Source organism: Arvicanthis niloticus, chromosome 22 (assembly GCF_011762505.2).
Source record: "Arvicanthis niloticus isolate mArvNil1 chromosome 22, mArvNil1.pat.X, whole genome shotgun sequence".
NCBI classification, from domain to species: Eukaryota; Metazoa; Chordata; class Mammalia; order Rodentia; family Muridae; genus Arvicanthis; species Arvicanthis niloticus.
In genome coordinates, this window is record NC_133429.1 from 13,821,794 (window position 1) to 13,847,536 (window position 25,743).

Below are 25,743 nucleotides of genomic sequence, written 5' to 3' on the forward strand. Positions count from 1 at the left end.
TAAAAATACAAGGCTTAGACCCAGTCCTTCTTTAACTTTTTCAACTGATTTGAGATGTTTAGCCTGTGAGTTAAGGGCCTATAGCAAATTCATGACATTGACTTTATTGTTAGGGTGTTTTCTATATTTTATTTAGAAATAGCTGAGAGGAGTTAACAGACAACAGTCCAGATTACCTTACATGGATAGTTGTTTTTCAAAACATCAGAAGTCCACAGAACTGACATTACAAACATTTCTGTATTAATGTTCATTTTGATTAGAGACCTGTCTGGTCCTGACAGCTTCCTGTCGTGGATTCTAGGAAGAAATTGAGCATCTTTGGAATTACTCCAGTTGTGGTGAGACAGCCACTAGACAACAATTGCCTCTTTCCATCTACAGACAAATTACTGTCCAGAAAAGGACACACTTGCAGAATAGTTGACTGATTATATCTGCCAAGACAGAGTAATCAGCCCTTAATAATTCTGCATCACTAGGTCTGTTAAATTGATTTATAATGTTGTGTTCCCCAAACTGGACTTTCTAAGGAAACATTGAGATGGGCTCATTAGAAGATTGAGGAGGATGAATAAAATTTGGTCAAGCAAAAAAGCTTTCTATATGCCACAAATATGTTCTGTATACTTATTCTCAATGAAAATTAAAAAATTTAAAGTTGATCGTCCTGACTATATTGTTAAACTAGAACTATTAGGACATGGTAAATCATATTGCTTAAATATTTTAAAAACTCTAAAATTTTAGCATGAAAGGAAATAAAAATGGGATTGCAGATTATATATTACAGGAGTTACAGGAGTTGTTAGGGTCAAAGCCAGGCCATGGCAACCCATAGACTTGGCACCTGTTGCTAGCAGGCCCAGTGGAGAAGTACGTGAAAAGCCAAGGGAATGTAGTTATTCATTGATTGTAGTCATATTGTGAAGAGCAATGAATAAAGTAGTTCAAGGACTCCTCCAAAATCTGCAAGTTTTTGTTTAAATAGGGTAAAGGGGAATGCATAATTAAGGCATGGTCTCATCCATCAGAGACCCATCATGTCTGGGATCCAGTCTCTCCTGCAAGGCTATTGGGCAAGCTGTCAGAACTGGGTAAAGCTCTTCCTGGGAAGCAGGCTCCTCCTAGGAACCCACATGCTTCAGCCCTTTCTTTCTCCCAGAATGATATTTCCAAGGAGGAAATTCTAGTTTCTTGGGTCCATTGTCTCACTATAGCCAGAGGGCAAAAATGTCTTTCTCTCTAGAATTTTTTCATCCCTGCCATGAGACATATTATGGAAATAATATTATGACTTGTCAAGGCCCAAGAGGTATGAATAAAATCACAGTATAAATATCAGTGCTTGTAATTCTTTTACCTGTACACAAGAAAGAATAAAATGAATTGAAAAGTGTTAAATTAAAAGAGCTACATAAAGAAAAACACAATAGTTGCCTCTTTGAATCCTTTTAGATTAGAATAGAAAATAAATTAAGAAGTAAATGCTCAAATGAATAAAGATCACGTCTCACATATATTTGATAAAAAATAAAGCTAACCAAATTTCTAAATAGGTCAGTAAAATAGACTCACATAGGCTAACAAAGGAGAAAAACAGATACAGAGCACCAGATATTATAATAGTGATAGAACTCTAAGTGTAGAAAATAGTTTTAACATAGATTAGAAAAATTGAAGTGGCCAATTCCTAGGACAGTGTAAATTATTTATATAGGAAAATGTTGTCTGGTAAGGCAGGTAGAATCAGTATTTGATGTTGGCAGTTGAATGTGAGCTTTTATGCCTTGTGTTATTCTGCCTCTTTATCTTTTGCGGAGGGTTCTTAGTATTCTAAGAGCTACTTATGAGTATCCAGCAGTAAGTGTTACAACTAATGATAAAACCTCACCAGGAGGACCGTTCAGTTCATTAACAGGACAAAATCATCCCTCTGTTACTTTAGATATTCAAGCCAGTGCTGTTAAATAAGGAAAACCAAAAGAATGAAATGAGTATTATGAAGAAAGACAGGTAGTTGTTATACCCAGAAAACCCAAGAGAAACTTCTCTGGGTCATATCAGATTGTTACATGGTTTTCTGGCTGAAGAGGGTAGAAATCTGGCTTGTGGTAATCTGTGGCACAAGTGGAATAAGGATGTAAGCCTTCTACCTTGTAGCGTGTCTAGATTCATAATGCAAACCTTCCCCCACCGACACACTTCAGAGTTCTCAGTATCTCTTTCATAATTGACTATACTCTCCTGGCTGTTGTTCTTCCTCCTTCATTATCTTTCAACTTATGTGTGTACTTATGCATATATACATATGCATATTTTGCATGTGTGTGCTCACATATATGGGGTGTGGGATGGAGCCAAAGGTTCATGTCAAGAATCATCTTGTATCACTCTTACACCCTATTCCTTGAGGGAGGGTCTCTCAGTCACACTCAAAGCTCACTCCTATGCCTAGTCTTATAGACATCTTGCACTAGGGTGGCCCCCATTTCTGCTTTCTAAGGATGCAATTACAGACGTGCTGCCAAGTCTACCCTGTATCTACTTGGGTTCTGGGTGTCTGAATTCTAGTTCTTCATACTTAAGCCACAGATTTCAACTGCTCAGACTCCAGACTCTTTTTTTTTTTTGGTTTTTCAAGCCAGACAGGGTTTCTCTGTGTAACCCTGGCTGTCCTGGAACTCACTCTGTAGACCAGTCTGTCCTTAAACTCAGAAATCCGCCTGCCTCTGCCTCCCAAGTGCTGGGTTTAAAGGCATGTGCCACCACCGCCCAGCCAGCCTCTAGACTCTTAACAGAGTAGCCGAGTGACCTTTTTTTTTATACATCTATATTCACAGTTCTGGGGATAGAATCCAGGGCAGCGTGCATAGTAGGCAAACATTTTACCACCGTGCTGCATTCACAGTCTGATATTTTAAAATGTTACCAAATTATGTTGTTTCTTTGTTCACCAGCTTTAAGTGGCTTTCCGTTCTAGTAAAGGTCAAAGCCACAGTGGCCATAAGTCCCTACGTGCTCTGGCCTGGAGATTCTGAACTCCTTTTCCACTTGGCCTTGCTGCTCCAGCTACTCTGGTCTCTTCCTATTCTGAAACATGTCAAAGCCCCTTTCTCTGTGTGAAGCGGCCTCTTAAGGTTGTGTGCTTCGCTGACTATGGTACATAGAGCTCACTCTGTTTCTTTTGCTTTTTTGTTGTCACAATATTGAGCTCTTATTTGCTATGTCTCCGATATACTTATATATTCATGTGTTGGTATTGAGACTTGAGGACCATGGGGCAGGCAATTTTGCCTTTGTTGTCTCTTCCCCCTAATTTGATTGCTGCACCATCAGTGACAGGGACAGTGAGAACAGTGGGTGTGCATAGTAGGTGATCAATAATGGGTTTTTGAATGAACGAATTAAAAAAATTTAATCAGCAGCAGTAATTAAAGGATATGAAAAATAAGCTGTTGTCTATAATAGCCATAAACTAACCTTAATTGGGCTCAGGGTGGTGGTACATGCCTTGGGAAGATAAAGGCAGTCTGAGTAACGTAGCAAGACTCTGCAAACAACCAACCAAATGTCACGTCTTTGGAATTAATTTCAGTGACCAGACAATGTTGAGAATATGACTCAGTGGTAGAGCACTTGCTTAGCATCCGTAAGACCTTGATTCCCAATACCATAAGAAGAAGGAATAAATCAGCTAGCCAGTCAGCCATCCAGCCAATTAACCATGCAACCAATATAAACACCCAATACAGCAGTGGTCCTCAACCTGTGAGTCAGTACTCCATTGGGGGGGCCAAGACTCTTTCACAAGGATCACATGTAGCCAGACTTTGGCTACTTTATGAGTTCCTTATTCTTCTCCACCCCTCTTCTTCCACCCCTTTAACCCCCTAACACTAGATAGGAAAGAAAAAGGGAGACTAGTTTCTTAGACTACTTCCTGCTGATTAAGGGCATCGAGTTCCTTAGGTTAATTTCATCTTTGCCGTCAAAATATCTAATTTCTTCTTGTTTCTTCTTTGCACATGTGTACTTAACAAACAGATCAACATCAACCAACCAACAAACAGCAACCCACCAATCATAACAACAACAACAACAACAACCCCACCTCTCGGGATCCTGGCATTTATATACCCTCTGAGAAGTCCTCAGAATTCCAAATGTCACAAAACTATCTGCAGCTGGCAAAATCACACCCTTGCTAGAGCATGAGGCAAATCATAGTCAGCTGCTGTGGATGGTCTGAAGCAGCCCCACATCCCACACCTAAGATTAAAACAGATTCCCGTAATGTCTGTGTTTTCCAAAGAAACCAAAAATTTCACTACAGTCACACATCAGCTAGCCTGCACATCAGGTATTTACATTACAATTTATAACAGTAGCAAAATTATAGTTATGTAATAGCAATTAAATAATTTTATGGTTGGGGGGGTCACCACAACATGAGGAACCGTGTTAATGTGTTGCAGCATTGGGAAGGTTGAGAACCACTTGTCATACATAAGGCATTAGGCAGTGAAAGAGGACTGTTGTTGCTTTGAAGTTCTGCTTCATTTAGTATGAAGCAATGCAACCCGTTTCATGTCCCTGGACATTGTTTATGTAATCTATAAAGTACAATAATTATAGTGTGCATTTGCAGCTTTCCTATGAAGAGTTAATGAGTTAATATGTTAAAAAAATAATATACTTTAGATTACAACTTGCACTAGTATTAAGTGTGTAGGTGTGTTCAGGAAAATTTAAAGTTATTTTAAAGACTGATATAAGGACAGAATGAGGGAGTTAGTCCATTAAATCACACTGAGCAAGAACTAACTTCTACAGAGTAGGCATTAAGAGGTAATTTTACAATCTGAATTTTTTTTAAAGGATGCTTTGTTGTTATTGTTGTTGTGGTGTCAAGGTGATTTGATCCAGTAAATATCTATAGTAAGCCAAGTGACAGGGTGAACTCTCGGCTGATGGAAATAGAACATAGAAATAGAACATAGTCAATAACTATTCATTTTATAAAAAAATAAAATAGCTCCTTCAAGTTCGTAAGAGTAATGAAATATTGGAAAACACAATGGAAAAATGAAGCACTCACAGAAGAAATACTGTTGGCCCCCAAAGCATAGAAAATCTCAATTATTTCATAATAATGAAAAGGTACTTTAAGAATGAGCCTGGGGTGGAGTGGGCCAGGGCCGTGGTCTCTAGGAATAGCCAGCCTGGTCCTGAGTCTGGCGGTCAGTGCTAACTATATGTGTGATGCTGGAAGAGGGCTGTTTTACTTCCTTATTTAAAAAACTCAGAATTACAGGCTCGCCTGTGCCCTGGACTACTCGCTGCCTGCCCCTACCTGCCCTTGGGGGTTGAGGTGAGGTGGCATGGAATCAGGTGAGAAACGCCACAGCAAGCTCATGTGACCACTGCTGCAAGCTCCTTTAATACCCTCCACATGTGCCCCATTGGTCCCAAGAAAGCGTCTCTTCAAAACGGCAGTTCCTGATTGGCTGGCATTGGCTGGCAATCCTTGGTCTCTCAGGCAGTCTTCAATTAGGTCCTCCTGTAGACGGTGCCTTTGCAGCCCCAGCATTACAGTTATGCAGAGGCGGCTGCTGCTGTTTCCCCTACATTATAGAAGTTACAAACGGATGCCTGTATAAGCCCTTCACATGTCTCATAGCATGCAGCTGCCCAAGTCCATGTGTTGGTCATGTTCTTTTCCTCTTGCTGCCCCAGTTTCCCAAATATGAGCACTCTTGTGTTGTAGGGATGTTTTTATAAGTACCTCTATTCGTTTCCTGTTGCCGATGTAGTAAATTATCACACATTCAGTAGTTTAAACCTTGAGAGTCTATTGTGTGATAGCCACAGAAGTCAGCAGATCTCAATGGGCTAAAACCAAGGTGTTAGAAGAGTTGTTTTGTGGAGAAATATATTTTCTTGCTCTTTCCAAATTCTAGAGCAGTGGTTCTCAACCTTCCTAATACTGCATCACTGGTACACTTCCTCATGTTGTGGTGATACCTCCCCCCCCCCACTATAAAAGTATTTCATTGCTACTTCATAACTGTAATTTTCCTAGTTATGACTCAGAATGTAAATATCCGATATGCAGAATATCTGATATGTGACCCCTGTGGGGGTTGCGACCCATAGGTTGAGAACTGCTGGTCTAGCGGCTGATCACATCCCTGGGTGCTTTGTCTTTTAGTTTTACAACCCAGTGACCAGTGAGGTCTCTTGCTGTAGTCATTATGGCTCTACATCTCCTGCTACCCTCTCTATTGAAGGACATCTCTGATTGTATTGGATGCCTCTGGATAAATCCGGTTAAAGTCAGATGATCAGCAGTTTAATTCTGGCAGTGGCCTTAATTCTTCCTTGCCAGTTGACATGTCACCTCATCGACTTTAAGAATTAAAATTTGGATTTCTGAAATATCACTATTGTGCATTTGACAGTACCTCTGACTTACTATCTAGGAAGTGAATACAAGGGACAATCGCCATTGAATCCATGGTGTGTGATCATGGCAGGTTAATCTCCCTTGTCTGGCAACAGTTTCTTTTCAAGCATCCTGTCAATTTTAGAGGGTGTGGGTTTGGGCTGGGAACATTGTTTTATATTTTCCCACCAGTGACAAAGTTGAAAGCAGGTTGGCATGTCTAGTCTAGTTTCTATCAGGACTCTGTTCAATGGTTACAATGTTTAGCGTTATGCGAAGAATGGTTACAAATGTTCACATTCTGAATTGTTTCCTGTGGAACCTTATTATATATATTGAAGAACAAGAGTGAATGATGTGACAATTACTTGAGCCATTTCTGCTTGCAGCCAACCTGTTATGTACTTTGCCATGTGACTGCAATGAAAAGTTCAATGTTCATAGTATTCATTTAAAATGTTTGTTAATGTAATTTTGCCCATTACACTCCCTAAAGCTTTTGTGTAATTGTGTTTACAGTCTAAAATATGACTGCATGCTAGAGCAGTTGTTATTTCCTCTCAAAAAATGGTATGAAAACACCATAAGAAGTTGGGACTCAGTCAAATAGGTATTTTATTTTTTAAAAATCCATTATTTTAAGTTACTTTTGGTAACCATTTTATGTTCACTGTATCAGTCTAATGCTGTTGAGCACAGCTTCTTGAATCTCTTCTGTTTGCTTCTCCTTCAAGCTTGAGAATACTTATGTGACCCAAAGTATATTGAATAGTTATACAAATTACACACTTATTGATAACCAACTCATAATGAAATCCATTTGAATATAATCGTTCACATATGTGTATGTCTATGTAATCTGTACATAAGATTTTATTATTTATCAAGACCAAAACCAAATTTTATACTAATGGGAAGGATGTGGTTTTATTTTATGTGGAGAATTAAAACTAGGCCGAATGTTTGGTGGTATACAATATGAACCTCTTGAGCATTTTTGGAGTTGATTGATATTTTGATTTTATAATCATCAGTGTGTTATTACCTCTTCACAGAATTGCATAGTACAGAAAGAAGGTACATTTAGGGCTATTTCAGAAATATTTGGAAATTCTCTCCTAATTCCAAGTTAATTAATGAATTAATGAATTTTTAAAATGAAATTAGCCAGCTACCAGAATTTCAAAAATCAAACATTTCAACACAATACAGTTCAGATTTACTAATTTGATGTTTCTGTGCTGAGGAATGAAAGTAGGGAAATACATAAGTTTTTGTTTTCTGTAATTGAACCATCCTGTATCTATAATAGCAGAAAACTTCATATGTTCAGTTAAAACACCACATCTCATACTATGAGTCTGAATCCAAGTATTTCAGATAGCACTTCTCATATGTGGCGTGAGAGTGTGTGCTGTCATGTGTGACATGAAAGCATGTGTTGTCATGTGTGGTGTCAGAGCACTTGCAGTAAAAGTACACATGCTGTTTGTTCAGAACCAAGTAACATATTGAAATGCATCATGGGACAGTGTTTCCAGAAACAGCTGCAATTCATTGTGTATTGTTTTTGAATTAATTTTTGGTTGCTGCACTTTCAGAAACCTTTTACTATCTCCGTTTTCTCCATCTTCCTTTATTCAGTTGTGTGCTCCCATATGACATTATGCCATATCATTTAAGAAGCTGTGTTATAGCAATCATAGTGGCATATGCCTTAATCCCAGTACTTGGGAGGCAGAGGCAGGGGAATCTATGTGAGTTTGAGACTGGACTGGTCCACATAGTGTGTTAGTGTGTTCCAGGACAGACAGAGCTACATATGGAGACCTGATTAACAAAAAGAAATAATGATGATGATGATGATAATAATGATAATAATAATAAATGGAGGGATAGAGCCTATAAATGTATTTAGTTGTGAAATATATCTGCTTAATACATAATGTAAAGAGGAATTTATTACATTGTCTTATCCTATAAGGGCTGGAGTGTTCTACAATGGCTTTCTGTAGGCTGGAGAAACAGACAGTCTGATAGCTTTTCAGTCCAAGAAAGTGAATGGGTCAGTAGTCCCAATCTGATCCTGAAAGTCTGAAGTTCACTAGAGAGTTGCTGGTGTCGAGTCCACAACAGCAAGGTGGAGGAGCTAGAGTCTGACAACAGTGGAGGATGTATCAGCAGCAGTAGTGTTAGAGACACCCGCTCAAGAAGAAGGAAAGGAGGTGTGCTCTTTTCCCTTGGGATTTCTACTTCTGGGTTGCCCACTGTGAGGGTGGCTCTTACTCTCTTTGGTTAATCCTGTCTGGAAACGCTGTCACAGAATGTGATGGTGTGTCTCCTAGTGGATGTTGGAAACAAATTACATCAGTGTAACCTTTGATTTTTTTCCCCTCTGGCCCCAATAATAACATCAAACTGCCCTCCATTATATAATATGAAAGTCTCTGCCCTCATTAGGCTATTGATCACTTGAAATATGGCTAGTCAGAGGGCTTATGGGGTTCTCTCTACTAGTGGCATATTTCCCTAGCTCCAGAAAAGCTTCAGAAAAAGCTGACACACTCTTATATTGTTAAGAGTGGACTTTCTCCATAGATCTGTGAAGACAATAGCAATGACCAATTTGTGGGGTAGCTATTCCTTACATCTCATTGGCTATACACACACACACACACACACACACACACACACACACACACACACCAGCCCAAGAAACTCAGGATTACATTTAAGGATTATCTTCTTCAATATCTTCAATATGAAAAGCCAAGGAAATAAAATAGTTTCATGTATGTCCTGGCCATCTGAAAGTTCAGTAGAAAGCCCATCTCATAGGAACCTGGTTGCATTATTACATGGACTACAACCAAGGGATGGAGTCTTGGAAAATTTTGATCTCAGGGTATGAAAGCATTGCCTTTGGGTAAACCATGCTGATGGGAAGATTTTAAAATATTTGGAAATGCTATTTTAGCCTCTATTAGAATAAGATAAAGAATCTGGGTTTTCAGAAAAACACATGTATAATAAGATTCTCAAACCTTTTTCATACATCTGCTAAAGGCACTTATTATGACTGAGTAAAGGAGGAATATATTTTTAAAAAGTTGGAATGAATGGGCTATTGACTCAAGGCATGAGCTTTCCAAAATCAAGGTTTCCTTTTTAAGGTTTTAGTTTGAGGGTTTGGGCCTGGGTTATTTATAGCATTCAAATGTGTAGAGATGTTCTGAGGATATGCGCACGCGTGCCTACAGGCTCTGTCAATAGGTGCAGCCGAATTTAGCTCCCTGGCACATATGCTAAATTTCTATTCTGAATCTCCTTGTTTATAAAAATATGTGCCTATATTCATTCTCCTTAGAAGATCAGGTATTCATTAGAAAAATTTCAGGTTTCTATTGCACTTAATATTTTTGTTGATAATATGCAAGTGAGATGCAAGAGGTAATGGAATACCTAGACCCTCCGCCGTCTATTAGCAATAAATACCAATGCCCCTTCCCACTACATACTTAAAGGACTTTTATAACATGCAGGAAATTAAAAACATATTGGTTTATTTATAGATTCTTATCATTTGTTTCCCCTCCATTGTGAGAGTGTTCTGAACAGCACGGGGTTCTTAGCTTGTCTGAAGTCAGGCATTCCCCAAAGACACTACAGCCCTTGAAGTTCCTACTAATAGAGGTATCTCACCACCTGCATGTCATTCATGGTAGGGACCTCAGTCCTGTGCCAAGCTAACTCTTCCATACGGTTATCGTCTTTCATAGATTTTCTTTTAGATGTAAGAATTTGAATTTCCTCCCTCAGCTTTCTCAATTTGCCATTATGTACCCAATAGTTCAGGATATTTCTTTCATTCTGTTCTATTAAAATTGACTGTTCTCATATACATAAATATATAAATACATAAATCTTTTTAAAAGGAGAACTAGAGACATGGCTCAGCAGTAAGATCACTCCCTATTCTTCCAGAGGTCCTAGATTCAATTCCCAGCAACCACATGGTGGCTCACAACCATCTGTAATGGGATCTGATGCCCTCTTCTGGTGTGCACGAGTGAGTACATGCAGATAGAACATTCATATACATAAAAATAGGTGAATAAAGAAATCTTTAAAATTAACTGTCAACCCAATTCCCTTTCTGGCCACTTTCCAAAACCCGTCAGAGAAGCCGTCATCTTGAAATGCCGACCTTGTTATGCCAGAAGTGTCAAGTTGACTGCGGAATTAATTCCAAGTTTCTTAGAATGTCACAAGTCACCTCATAATCTGAAGCAAACCTACCATGATGGTTATTCTTCATTGCCAGCTTATCCAGGTTTAAAATCATCTCTCAGACAAACCTATGGTGTGCTATGAGTCTGTTTTCAGTCTATGAGAGAAGACTCACCTTGATGTGGTAGCAGCAGCCCTTGTCCAGGGTCCTCAACTGGTTAAAAATGGAAAAAATCAGACAAACACTGACATTGCTTTTTCTGGTTTTTTTTCTCTTTCTCTCTCTCTCTTTCTTTCTTTCTCTCTCTCTTTCTCTCTTTCTCCTCTCTCTCTCTCTCTCTTCCTTTTTTACTTTTGATACAAGGTATAGTTTATTGAATATTGATACAAATGTAAGATTATCTTTGATATATACCATGTATGTATATATGTACATATTAACATTTATTTGATTTGGTGTACTCCATGTGTATTCTTTGGTTGGTGGTTTAGTCCCTGGGAGCTCTGGGGGGAGTCTGATTGGTTGATATTGTTGTTCTTCCTATGGGTTGCAAACCTCTTCAGCTCCTTCAGTCCTTTCTCTAACTCCTCCATTGGGGACCCCATGCTCAGTCCAGTGGTTGGCTGCGAGCATCTGCCTTTGTATTTGTCAGACTCTGGGAGAGCCTCCCTTTTCTAATTTGTTGAGATGTGAGCAAGTTCCTGGTGCCCCAGCTACAGGCTACTCCTGTGGCCCTGCCTTCTTAATCATGTTGGGCTGTATCCGAACTGTCTCCCAATATAAACCAATTAAGGTCTTAATGTTAGATATTTGATCATAGCAATAAAAAAAGGAACTAATGAATCTACCCTTTCTCTTCATCTTTCCCCCCTCAATATTTTAAAGAATTCAAATTGTCTGTGTTCCTGTTATTGGATCCCCTTCTTCTAACTGACCTGGTTTGGGCTCAGTGAGAGAGAATGCACTTAGCCCTGCTGCAACTGGGTGTCCCAGGGTGGGGTGGTACCCAAGGCAGGCTTCCCATTCTCTGAGAAGAAGGGTAGGGACTTATGACAGTGGGATTGTGAGGGGAGAGGAGGGGGCGGGGGGACTATGATCAGGATGTAAAGTGAATAAATTAATAAATTAGGAAAGAAAAAAGGAATTAAATGTATCTTTGTGTGTATTTTTTTCTGCACATAATCATCACCAAGAGGCTAAGAAGGCATTTTATGTATTTTCTAAATTAATGCTAATTATTTTCCAACTGTTCAATGGGAATCATAAGAGTATTCGTCTTATACAGATGTGAAGGAGTTACTGCATAAGAAACATTTGGAATTCTGAGTCAAATATAATATTTTGTCATCCACTTTTTTTTCACTTAGTGTAGTTTTGTTAACTTTCAAGGAGTACACAAATAGATAATAGTTACTGTAGTAGTGAGGCAACATTCCATACTCTGGTTAATCCATAGTGAACGAATTAGTAAGCGTCAAGGTCTTTCTTCCTTTTACATTAATTATATGTGTATGCCATACTTGGTTTGGTCATCTGTTGGCTGGCAGCCATTTAGGTTGTTTGACTGTCTCAGCTATTGGTGGACAATGCTGCCAGTGCACACAGGAGTGTTGTTATCTTTATTGCCACGATGTTCATATTTCGGTATATGTTCAGAAGTGTGATTGCTGGGCCATATGAAGTTCTATTTTTAATTTATTTTAAAACCTCCACAGTGTTTTCATGGTGACTATATCATTTTACATTTTAGCAGTATATAGACACTTTCTCTCCTCAAACCCTTACAAGCACTTGTTTACTTGTTTAGGTTTTTTTTTTTTTTTTTTTTTTTTTTTTTTTTTTGGAACAGCTATGAAAAGAATGGGAATAACCACCCTAATGCTTGTATTCACATTTCATACTGTTTTTGGTTAATGAAACTGATTTACTGATGAAATCTGATGATTAATGAAATTGTATGCTTTTTCATATACCTATTGTCTATTTCTATATTTCCTTTGGAGAATGTGTATTCAAGACTTATTCTATTTTACATGGATTATTTGGCATTTTTTTTGCTAATGTGTTATATAATTAATAATTTCTTTTCCTGATTTGTGTGTGTGTGTGTGAGCGTGTACATGTGCATGTCTCTCTCTCTCTCTCTCTCTCTCTCTCTCTCTCTCTCTGTGTGTGTATGTATGTGTGTTTGTGTGTGCGTGCCATGTGTGGTACAGGTGCCATCAGAGGGAAGAACAGGGCAATTGTGACAACAGACTTAGATTCCATGGGTGCTGGGAATGAAACTCAAGGCCTTTCAAGCATTGAGTGTGAGCCTTTGCTGACCAGACTCCAGCTCCATTTTTCTGTTTCTTAAAATAGAAGCTGAGTTTACTAGTTTGAGTCTCTCCTCTCATTTAAATCTGTTTTAGTGACACAAGTTCTTTAAGGCACGTACACGTTAGTTGCGTGTGGAAAGTTTTAGTATGTAAAGTTTAAGTCAGTTTAGTAAGTAAAGTTTAGTGTGTTGTGCTTTAAGCATAAAATACTTTGTAATTTCCTTTTTTATTATCTTTAACTTTGATGTTACTTCATTGCTAATACTAAGGGTTTCCAGATACTTTTGTGTGCGGGATTTCTAATTTGATTTCACTGTAGTCAGAGAATATTTCTTTCTTGATTTGACTACTTTCATGTATATTGGGACTGTTTTCTGTTCGATGATTTGCTGTGTTTTCATAAATATCCTGAGTTTACTTGCAAAAACTTTTATTATTCTGTTATTATGGCATAAAATGTTACATAAATTTCAGTTGGGTCAAGTTGGTGGGTAATATTATTCAGTTTCGTACTGATTTTCTTTTTATTTCATCAACTGGGAGATGGTTTAAATTTTTTCAGGCATAGGTATATTTTTTTTCTTTGCAGTTGAGCTAGACTTCATTAAATGTATTTTGAAGATCTGTTGTTATATGCATTAAAAAACTACTTAAGATTATTCTGTACTCCTGTCAAGAGGCTCCCTTAATGACTATGAAATGATCCCTTCTGCCCTTGGTTTATGTGTGTTACAACATCATTGGATCAGCTCTTCCTTCTCTAAGAAAATCATTGAGGTTCTTAGCTTTCTCTCTCTCTCTCTCTCTCTCTCTCTCTCTCTCTCTCTTTCTCTCTCTCTCAGTATGCATGCATGTGTATGTATTCACTTATGCATATCTATTTATGTGAGCATTTTCCTGCATGTATGAATGTGCATCATATCTATTATCTACATTAGACTTTTTTTTCTCCATTTGAGATAGGACTTAGATGTAGCCCTGGCTGTCCTGGAACTCCTGTATAGACCACGCTGGTCTCCAGCCCTCAGAGATCTGCCTGCCTCTGCCTCTCAAGCGCTAGAATTAAAGCCACGAGCCACTGCACCCAGACTATGCTCTTATAAGAAAAGAATATTGGTTATGATTTTGTTTTTTCAGTGCTTATCTTAATATGTGACCTTGAGCTAATGCATTATAAATATTTCACGAATATGAATTTGTCATTAGCTAGTATGTTTTCTAATTTCAATATCAGCATGAATGTTAGATAAAGTCATTCTGTCTGATTCTAGACAAGTGTCTTTCAATACGTTATTGTCTCCAAAGGCTAAAAGTAATTTCTTTCATTGCAGTGATCAAGTATAAAATGAGTGTTTTATATAGTTACATGTTAACCCCAGAATATATTGTAAAGTCAAGTCAATGTTAAAAGCATAATCGTTAGGATCTTCTTGTGGTTTTATATACATTTTCTTGGAAGCAATGGAACAGGAACAGTTTAAGTCTTCCCATAATGTGAACGTGTGTTGCAGTGCACATAAATCTCTTCTATATCAGGGTTGGAGGCAAATGTCACAGATCCTTATTCTTTAGTACAGGTACTTGAGTGTTAATACTTAATAATAGAGAGTAAGAGGGGAATTTTGGACCCAAACTTAATGCACGCCAGTCAACATATATTCTGTAGTATGTTTTCTTTGACGATGCTGACACTTGCTGTTGAATTTTTCTACGTCAAATAAATGAAGTTATTCTTTGGGGTGTAGATGAAAGCTGTCATTCATTTTGTACGGAACTGCAGTTTGCCTATGCTACATGCAGCCTGCTGCGTGACCATGTGGTTCTTGCTCGAGAAAGCGTGACTCCGTAACTGTTAACTCTGCGCTTGTGTTTTGTTCACAGCATCTGGCGAGGTCCCAATGTGAACTGCACAGACAGTTCGGGTTACACCGCTTTACACCACGCAGCCTTAAATGGACATAAGTAAGTGCCACTTATCCGGACTGGACATTTTCTGGATTTGGTTACATGTGATGACATTAACTATATCTGTTGATGCCTTTCTCATTTCGAGAGTCTTCTGGTCCTAGGCAATTTATCGAGGAGGCACTGGATGATAACACTGATAAATTAAGCTTGGCAGGAGTATTACTGAGCATGACTGTGTTCAGAGTGTCAATTCAAAGGAGGAGTAAACAGTATCACACAGGAATGTTAATCCTGTTCAGTTTTAGGGAAAGAATAGGATAAAACACCACTGCTTCCCTTCTCGTGACCTTTGCTTACTCCCACTCAACACAGGCGTGGACTCTTGCCATGGTCCTGCCGCTAGAGACCATGGGTACTTATGTGATGTTTTCTGTCATATAAAATTACCTTTCTCATCTGTAATCTGTTTGATCTTAAGGGATTGATGTTTTAATTAATATACTAGTTTATACGATGGGGCATGAGAGAGCATATAACTACAACCAACACTTTTTATCTGTATTTTGGCTAGGTAAGCTAAGGGTTTGGTGCTAAGATGTGGTGCATTTTCTTGGTGACACAGATGTTCTGTCTTTTTGTTACCTTAAGAGAAATGTACCCCTTTCGTCTTCCCCTTTCCCTTTCTGTTTTTCCTTTGCAGAGATGATGCAAGGTGGTTCCTAGGCTTGACTCTTTATTTCACTTTAGAGTTTTCAGTGGGACATGGTCATCAAGTCATGCTTGCACTTGAGAAGCACAGACTAGATTAGGAGTTCAAGATAATTCTTGGCTACTTTGTGAGTTCAAAGGCAGCCTGAGATACGTGAGAATTCACACACACACACACACACTCACACACACACACACTCACACACACTTATTTCTTTCCACTTAGTATTTATTTAAATTTCAAGCACACAGGCCTTACTTATACTTGATCATTACTTTGGTGGACATAAATCTCTAACTTCAAAAAAAAAAAAAAAAAAACCTTATAATTTTTGCATTATTTATTACCCTTACAGTTTTTCTCTTAAAACTTATATAAATCTAACCTCATCAGTACATTTAAAGAGTCATCTTAATTGCATGAAATGTTATAAATTTGATCTCCCATTGTTTATATTTTTAGTATTGGATTACCAAATCACATTTGTTTTTATTTGTTCCTTTTAAATTATATTATCAAATCCCATATAGCTTAGAGTGTTTTGTTTTGACAGGATTTTTTTTTTAATTATTAAATTGCTTTTCTATAGGAGGAAAATATGTCTGCATGTCTGTCACTATTTTCTTTTTGAAGATTGGTTCTTGCCTGAACATCCCACCTTGCCTCAATCTCATGACCCCTTCCCGTGCCTCAGGCAAACTGTGATTGCAGTTTATGCTTCGTTCGCAGGTCTCCTTCAAAAGTGAAATTAATTTTTATTCTTCTTGTATCAGGATGATCAGATTCCAAGGCAAATTTAAATCAGTTCAGACCACAAATAATGACGTTTCTTTTTCATTCAGAGTTCAGATTTCTGGCAAAGATAAACTCTCTGAGGCCTGCCTGACATTCAACATCTCTGGGTCAACTCTGAGTTACACTCATTTTTTATTTTCTTACAATATCACTTCTCAAGTGTCTGAAAGCAAGTTAGGACTTGCAGCCTTTCTAAATTTTCAGAAAATTTATTTACTGAACATTATTGATTTGCACACAATGGCCTGGGAAAACAAACATGCCTGTTTGTTTCTATTACCAACATAGCAAGTGAAGATAATTTAAAGGAACCCAGCAGTAATTGTTAAGGTTAGCAGGAAGAGAATCCAGTTCAGCTAGGTATTTGTAAGCACCCCACTCACTGCAGATACACTTAAGTGTTTTTGATTTTATTCAATGAGCTCATTGATCAACCACGTTTTAGTAAAGTTTTTTTTCAGGATCATCCTATGCATATACTTTGGGAAAAGTTGGAGAAGTAGCTAACCTGATAATTGTTTATTTGTAATATGTGTTATTAGTAACATTTTTAGGTTTCAGTTTAGAGTGTATCAGATGCACTGGCTAGCTAGTCTTCACTGATGAACTAGCCACTTGCATTGTAAGGTGGGGTTGTAAGGAGACCCTCAGCATTCTTGTTACAGGTCTATGCTTTTATCAGTTTTCCATGTTAACTCCTCCTGTATTTAACCTCTTCCTGGACTTTCTATGTGACATTATGTATTTGTAAGATAACTTCCCATGTCATCAGTTAGTATTTTTCCCACAGAATCCTAACTAATATCATCTTAGGTTTAAAAAAAAAAGTTATTTCAAGGAGAGAAAATGATCATAAAAGGTGGAATGGGCCTATACTTTTTTTTGTTTGCTATTGTCACTTAGCATAAGCCATTAGTGCTTTATTATGTTGTATTTTTCTCTAGAACACCTTAGCAGGGAATATAAAAGCATATTCCAGTCTTGTTGCTGTTGTGGTTCCCAGATTGTTTCTATAAATGTGATTTCCAGGCTAGAGTTTGCCAATTCACATACAGAGCTAGGAAGCATGCAGCAGGGTCCTGGGGTTTATTCTTGTGCTTTCCCTGTGTAACTTTCCCCCTCCTCCCTTGTGTGAGCAGCCCCAAGCCTTCACACTGGAGATTGAGACCATTTCCTCCCTGTTGGTGCATTTTACCGGAGCCCTTGTTTATCAGCACTAGTTAATCCACAAACGGAGAAGCATTTTCTCCGAGTGATGCACCATTTAATACAGAACGATTCATCCCCAGTCAGCCAGGCTGGACACAACAGAAACTGTGCTCCTCTGGTGTTTTCCTGGGCCATTTGCAATTAGAGAATAGAAAGTTATTACCTTCAAATGGCAGAATAATCATGATCAACAGGACAAAATGTACTGGGATGATTATCAACACTTTACACTCAAACATCAATCCCTTAATTCTCTTCTGAATAACAATGCCTGTTCTTCACCCCCTCCCCCATTTCTTTTCCTTTCCATACTTTTCTACTTGCTTTGCTTTCCTTCTTCCATTTCTCTTTCTTGTTTGACTTTTATTCCTCCCTGTGTTCTGTTATCTTATTTTGATTTCGGAGTAATTAGTTAATAAATGCCTGGGGTGGAAATCAAGACTTCATGTATGCTAGGCAAGCCCGAGGTACACTGTAGTGCCCTTGTTAGGCCCCTCCCTTCTTTCTGTCCGTCCTTCCTTCCTCTCTCTCTCTCTCTCTCTCTCTCTCTCTCTCTCTCTCTGTCCCCCTCTCCTTCCTTTTTTTCTTTCTTTTAGAAGTGGTGTTTTTTTACAAGCTGACTTTGAGAGACTCACTCTTCTCCTGTCTTACAAGGGCTAGGATCACATGCCTAGATTTTTTTTTTTTTTTTTTAAATTTACCATTCTCAAGATTTTTTTTTAAATTAAACTTAAGTACTTAAATTTCATTTTATTTCCCTTCTCTAATTAGGAAATTGCTCCTTATTTTTCTTAAGTCTTATTTCTCAGACCCCATTGGATGTGTTGTGATACTACTTGGATACTCTTGAAAAATAAAAGTGTCAACAAATTATCTTTATTCCTTGGGGATATGCATGGTGTATAATATGGCATGTGTGGAGTTAAAAATACTTTCCATTTTATCTCTTGTAGCACTTAATATCTTATATCATAAGATATTATATCTGGTGTCTGTAATCTACATTGTATGTTAAATTGGAGCTAGAACCCAGAGAGGAAGCTATTAGTAGTTTTGATTTATTTTTTCTTAGTTTTTTTTTCTTAATAAATGTGGAAGTACTCTAAAATTTTTATAATCAGACACCCAGAATTGTTGGAATAGCTAGAAACCCCTTTGATTTAATTGATCTTTTTTTTTTTCACAATCTTGAAATCGTAAGTGTAAATTTATTTTATAAAGAAGCTTTAGTGAGAGTGGGCCATATGTTCCCCAGCCTTCTGGGCGTGCCCAGCACACCTGAGACTTTATTTGCTTTAAAGAGAAGCAGGTGGCCTCTGGGAAGTCTGGTGTCTAGCCTTATGAGGTTTGAAACTTTCATTGGTTAGTTAATTCTGCAACCAGATGAAGCTGTTATTTTGAGACTACTGACAAGCATTAGAATAAAATAAACATAGTTGTAATGAAGTTACATGAAATCTTCTCCAGAAAAAAAGAGAAAAAATGAAGTTGGCACAACCAAGTGCTTTCATTTTGCTTAGAATTCAGTCTAAACTTCTTCAAAGATATTTAATATTAACAGAAATATTTCCATATTTATCAGAACATTAATGCAAATGAGTGGAAAAAAACCCAATACTTTAAAATTTGTATTTTTACCTGAATTTACATATATCACATGCAAAATAATTCAATTATTTAAGTTGGAATACTTTTGAGTCAGTTTGATACTCTGTCTTGCCTCTGGCAATAAAATTACTTTTTCTTCGGCCCCATGTCTTAGTTGGGGTTTCCATTGTTGTGAAGAGACACCATAACCAAGGCAACACTTATAAAGGCAAATGTTTAAATGGGCCCCGTTTACAATTTTAGAGTTTTAGTCCATTATCATTATGGCAGGAAGCATGGGAGCCTGTAGGTAATCAGTGTTCTTCATCTTGATTCGCAGGCTGCCAGGAGGGGACTGGATGTGTTTCACACTGGGAGTAGCTTGAGCATTTAAGACCTCAAAAGCCCCACCTCCACAGTGACTCACTTCCTCTAACAAGGCCACACCTCCTCCAATAAAGCCACTCCTAATAGTAGTACTTCCTATGGGCCAAGCATTCAAACACATAAGTCTATGGGGGCCAGATCTATTCAAATCACCCTACTCACCTACCACATTTACATTAGGATTTCAGAACACCCTTTTTGGTGTGTGTGTGTGTGTGTGTGTGTGTGTGTGTGTTGGTGTCTGACAAAGGTAAACTCTATTAGGCCTGACATTTACAGTCTTGGGCCTCATGAGGTACACTCAGTTTTTGTTTTTATTTTCTTACAGTGTCATCATACACACTCCTTGAGTGTCTGTAAGCAAGTTAGGACTTGGTAGCATTGAATTCAAGTTTTGTACGTGCTAAGTGTATACCCTACGGCTAAGTTACACTATTAACCTAGGATTACAATATCAAATGCTGGCTATAAGAACCACTGTTACTTTATTTGTAAAGTGGTTCGTAGTCTAGAGACAACAACAGTATAACTTAATATTTAATGCAAGGAACGAGACACAGCCAGCATCCTTAGTTGTTTGTCTTCCCTGAATAAGGTATCACATTCAGCCTAAATGAAAATAAAAAGTAATAATACTGAGCTAGTACTCTGTTACTCTTCAAATTTAGATATAGAAAGCACTTAAAATTTAATTTGCTTTTAATAAGCTTGCATGGAAAAGGCCATTTAATTAACATTAGGTATGACACATCTAGATGCACCATAAGAAAGATTAATGACAGTTTACTAATGATAGTATTTATTGTGTTTACAGTTCAGTAAAACTGCCAGGTATTTACCTGATTAAAAGTCAAACTTTCTATTTAAAAAGTGTGTTTTCAAACTGAATCTGAACTCAGCCGGTTCACTAGTTAATAAATCTGAATAAGGTTATAAAACTCAACATGAAAAAAAAAATTTAAAAGAAAATTTAAATGTAAAGATACACACATTTTTCAAGCAGCATATATTTTTCCTAGGTGCTTGGGAGGTTGAGGCAAGAGTTAAAGACCATCCTTAAATTTGGCAGGACCTTTCCTCAGAGGAAAGTAAACAATGTTTTATAAGCTAAAGCAAAAGCTTACATTTTCAAGGCCCTGGATTTAATGCCTCAGTACTGTAGAGACACAAAGAAGTTTAGTAAACACATTTAAACATGTGTTACATAGAGTGATTAGGCCAGCTAGATGATTCAGCTGGTAAAGGCTTTGCTCAAGTCTGACGGCCTGGGTTCAACGATCCCGTCCCCACGGGGTGGAAGGAGAAAACCTACTTTGGCAAGGTGCCCGCTGACCTCCACATGTGTGTCCCCCGTCAAATAAACTAATGTAATAAATTTTAAAAGATAGTAGTTAGTTATGTTCTTCTTGCGACATAAACATATAGAATTATCCCTTTCTGGCTCAGGTATTAAATGGTTATATTATATATACACCACAAATGTTTGAAATAAGTCACTGTTTAAAAATAATCATTTTTTCAATGTATCATGAATTTTCTGGATAAGCATTGAATGCTTATCACGTGTATTATTAGGAAATAACAAAATTCGAGTCAAAGAATAGATTCTGCATTCTTGGTGATAGTAAAGGGAAATAAAAGGTTTCATCCCATCAATCTTTTTAATCTTCCCCTTGGAAAGTATTTTTGTTTGTGTTATATTACTATGATGAAATTCACAGGCTGGGTTACTTTATAAAAAAGAAAAGATAAGGGGATCATTTTGCTGCTTGTTTCTCTACACTTGTCAATAATACAAGAGATTTAGAACATAAAGCCCAATTCCGGCTCTTACTGGACTTTTCTTATTCTTAACTATTGATTGGATCCTTCTAACCTCAGTGTGGTTATTTACTTATCTCAGAATTGAAGACTCTAGCATAGCTCTTATGTGGCAGAGATGAGGAAAATCACGTGACCCGGATAAATGTCAGATTTCATTCCACCCGTTTTTGTTCTTATTTCACACAAAGTCTCCTGCTTACCCAGTGGATGACCAGTTGTCACGTGACTTTTGTGGCTCCCAGTCAGCATTCTTACCACGCATGCGCAGTAGATGCTGTTTTGTTTCTCTATTTTCTTTTCCAGAAAAGAAAGCAGTGCTGAAATGAAAAGTTAGGGAGTTGGCATAGCTAAGTCAATCCCCAGCCTTCTAAATTCAGATCTTGTTAAAGAATCACTTTTAAAAAGACACGTTAGGTTATAATTTATAGGGCTGGAGAGATGGCTTAGAGCAGTTCCATGGGACCTGAGTTCAGTTCCCAGCAACCACATTGAGCCGCTGATAAAGCTGCTGATAACTATGTATAACTCCAGCTCCAGGGCTCTGCTTTATTCTGGCCTCCACAGTCACTCCACATTTACTCGTGTATACATGGACACTCATGGGCACAGACAGACAAACAGACAAAAGTACAACCATCTCTTAAAAGAGATATAATTCATGTCTTACTTTCTAAGAAATCTTATCATTAGAAGATGAGGACTCCTCAGAACACATAAGCATATTTATAACATATTCTTGCTTTTTCTTTTTTTCTTAGGCACAATTGCATATATGTTGCAACCGTATCTGATGGTTGAGCTACATTTGGGGCAGTGAATTTAACCATTTATTGTTATTTTGCATTATATTTGTTTCTTCTGAGGTATTAGGATTCTAACCTCATTATTTTTAAATGGCCATTTCTGTTATTTTCATTCATTTTTTTTAACTCTAAGGATTGACTTTAGTTTATAATTGTGTATTCATAAGTATTTTTGTGTGCCTTTACACATGTGTCTATCTGGGGTTTCATGTAAGAATTATTAAAATCTGTGTCTCAATGCAGTCAGATGAAAACACAACTTTTGTTCAGAATCACATTTTTGTATTGTTTTATATGAAGCTCAGGATAATATTTAGTAATGATTATTATCCAGTTTTTTTGAGGTTATTTCAATGAAGGTTTTTACTCTGGAAGTCTGGTGGGTTTTAAATACAGAAGCCTGTGGGTAGCATGTGAGCTTTACTGGGGAGTACATCAGTGGTGGCAGTTCTCTCTTAGATGAATTTCATTCTTGGGATCACTTCATGGGCTCTGGGAAAGAGGAAGATGGGATGGATTATATATTCAATCAGGTTATGTGCCGTGGCTCCAACACCCACATACCTAAATTTCTCTTGTGTATACATCTTCATTCATTCATTCATTCATTCATTCATTCCAGTTCTCGATAGAGGTGATATAGAAAACCTCTAAATTTACCTTGGCACTTGATAACTTTAGTTTCTGGAAACAGGGAGTTTGCTTATAGCTTCAGCTTTTACTTCAGGTTAACTCTCATACATGAATTATCTGGATAGACAGTTCAGTCATGAAATATGGGAGGTAATGATGTAACTTTTGATTGACTTATTCATTTAATGAATATATATATATATATATATATATATATATATATATATATATATATATTCCAAATGCATTCTATTAAGTAATTTTATTGGTTAGCTCATGATCTGGGTATATGCACACCTATTTGTGCATGTGTGTGTGTATGTGTGTGTGCATGCCTGCATGTGTCTTGGGAGGGCTTTGAGTATTTTCTAAGTAAGTAAAATAGTGTGTCAACTGTAGAAACTCTTAATCCCAATCTTAAATTGTAGTGCCTTAAATGATTGTTTTAAATGCCAACTATAAACGTCTCTAATAAACGTTCTGTGTTGTTCAGCATATTTTCTTTTCTGTTGTTCTCTCTCTCTCTCTCTCTCTCTCTCTCTCTCTCTCTCTCTCTCTCTCTTGTTTACTTTCCCCCAGGGACATAGTTCTCAAACTACTTCAGTACGAGGCATCAACCAATGTAGCAGACAACAAGGGTTACTTCCCCATTCACCTGGCTGCCTGGAAAGGAGACGTGGAGATTGTGAAGATTCTCATCCATCATGGACCTTCACATTCCAGAGTCAATGAACAGGTGCACTCGCCGAACGTTTGCTCATGCTGTAATTTACTCTCAAGTTTTGTCAAGGCAAAGCCACTTTGAAAAATTGATCACTTTTTATCTTTACTCTGCCAAAAAATCATTCTACTGCTGAATTTCCTAAAGGAGAAATTTGAGCAATTCTTTGGGTTTGGATGTGATGCACAGGCTCTGTGGGTTTGGGTGTGATGCACAGGCACTAAAGCATTTGGGAAGATACTCTGTTAAAAAGAAAAATCTCACACACAGAAAATAGTTGTAAAATTTTTGCCTGCCACATAGAAGCATCTATTTTAAGTCTATTGAATATTTAAAGATAGAACAATATCCATGTTTGTATGAGAATTATTGGTCCTTAATAAAATTATAAATGCTAAAACAATGTTTATAGCGATCATTTGCCTAATGCTTCCCATTTATATAGCATTTTCGTAGTTAAGTATACTATTTTGGGGGAATATGTAAAATACAGAGTGCACAGTTTCTAGTATCATAGTAAGTTAAAAATTTCCTTTGAACATGCACATATGAGACCGAGATGTCTAGAGTAAACTGGGCACCACAGAGAACAATAATGTTAGATAGAGTCAGATGGTAACAAGAACACAATATCTCTATTATGAACAATGAACATATTTAGAAAGGAATTCAGTTCTAAGCAGACAAGAGTGCATTTTTGAGAGAGGGAAATATGGCCTTGTAATATAGTGTAACAGACACCTTGAGCTCTGAATGCCCCCTACTGTTCCCATTTTGTAAAGCTGTATTTGAAAACCAGCATGCAGTCCAACCATTGAATTACAGCCATAGTATTAAGCTGCAGGCTGGCTGCTGTCCAATGCCAATGTAAATAGATCACTGTAGGGCAAGAATTTCTAATTAAAGGACAATTACCATGTTGTTCAAATACTATACATTTTTGCGGACCTTTGCCTGAAATTAAGAGTTATTAAATAAGAATGAAAAGTAACCCTAGCTTGAAACAACAAAGGTAAAGAGGAAAAAAAAAATTCACCCAAATGCAATGTTGAAAAGACCAATCAGCAAAAAGCATTTTATGTGTCAGAAAAGCATCTCATTAATTTTACGACAATCAAATTTTGTGCTTGTATTGTTATAGAGATGTAGATTTTCAGAATTAGGATGCATTCAAGTATTTTTAAAAATGACAGACCTGGCTATCTTTATCATCATACGCTAAAAGGAAATTTGTGAGAATCCTGTTCTGTTCCTGAGATACCAGAACTTACATCATTTACAGCATGAGCCATCTGGTGGCTATCCCTGAAACTGTCTGCACGGCTCACAGCCAACCTGAAATAACAAAGTGGGAAAATAACCCAAGGTGAAAGAAGAGGGTGTTGAGTTAAGTAAAAAAAATGTTTTTTTTAAAGGACACAAAAATAAGAACGGTACACTGTGCATTTACACTTGAAAGCTGAAAGTCTTAAGTGGTGTAACTGTATTGGTATAATTTGTGAAGAGCACTTGGTTTTTGGTAGTATTGAAGATTGATCAAATTATGAAAAAAATCCTTTTAAGAAGACTGGAAGTGGAATTTTTTTTTTTTTTTTTTTTTGCATTTCCATTTCCATGACCTTGTGCTGTGGTTTGGTGGCAACAAGATGAACACTTCTTGAGACTGCTTTGGTGGTGGTGTCTGTGTCTGTGTGTGTTTGTGCGTGAGAACGTATAGGTCAGTGTGCGTGGGTGTGCATGTGCGCATGCGCATGTGCATGCATGCAGTTGTATGACCGCCTGCTTTGTTTGGGACCTGAGCTCACTGATTAGAGTTTCTGGCTGGCTGGTGAGCTTCCTCAGCACTAAGACTATAAGCCTGTGCCATCGTGCCTGCTTTATATATATATTGTGAGGCTGGGGCTTAACATCTAGCCCTTAGCATCTTAGCATCTTAGCATCTTAGCAACTCGCAATTGAGCTGTCCTCCAGCACCATCTTGAAACGTTTCGTTCTAAATTTGCCCTTCCACTTTAGACCAATACCCCTGAGAGAGTCAGAACTGCTGATTTTATTCTGATCAGCAACTTGAATTTTAGCTCCCCCCACAGTGGTACAGAAATGTTTTAGCTAATTAGAAAAGTTTATGTATTTAAACAGTAAGCAGGAGGAAGGACAATCCACATTAATG

At 37.5% G+C, this 25,743-nt stretch overlaps 1 protein-coding gene across 10 annotated transcripts in view; it reads left to right on the forward strand.

The window, feature by feature from the left end:
* Positions 1-25,743, forward strand: part of Anks1b (ankyrin repeat and sterile alpha motif domain containing 1B) — a 1,013,218-nt gene that overhangs the window by 136,679 nt on the left and 850,796 nt on the right. For all 10 annotated transcript variants that reach the window (XM_076919966.1, XM_076919965.1, XM_076919964.1 and 7 more), the window contains exons 2-3: positions 14,879-14,959; positions 23,432-23,588. In XM_076919966.1, the coding sequence (XP_076776081.1) occupies positions 14,879-14,959; positions 23,432-23,588 (238 nt within the window). The remainder of the gene's footprint in view (positions 1-14,878; positions 14,960-23,431; positions 23,589-25,743) is intronic.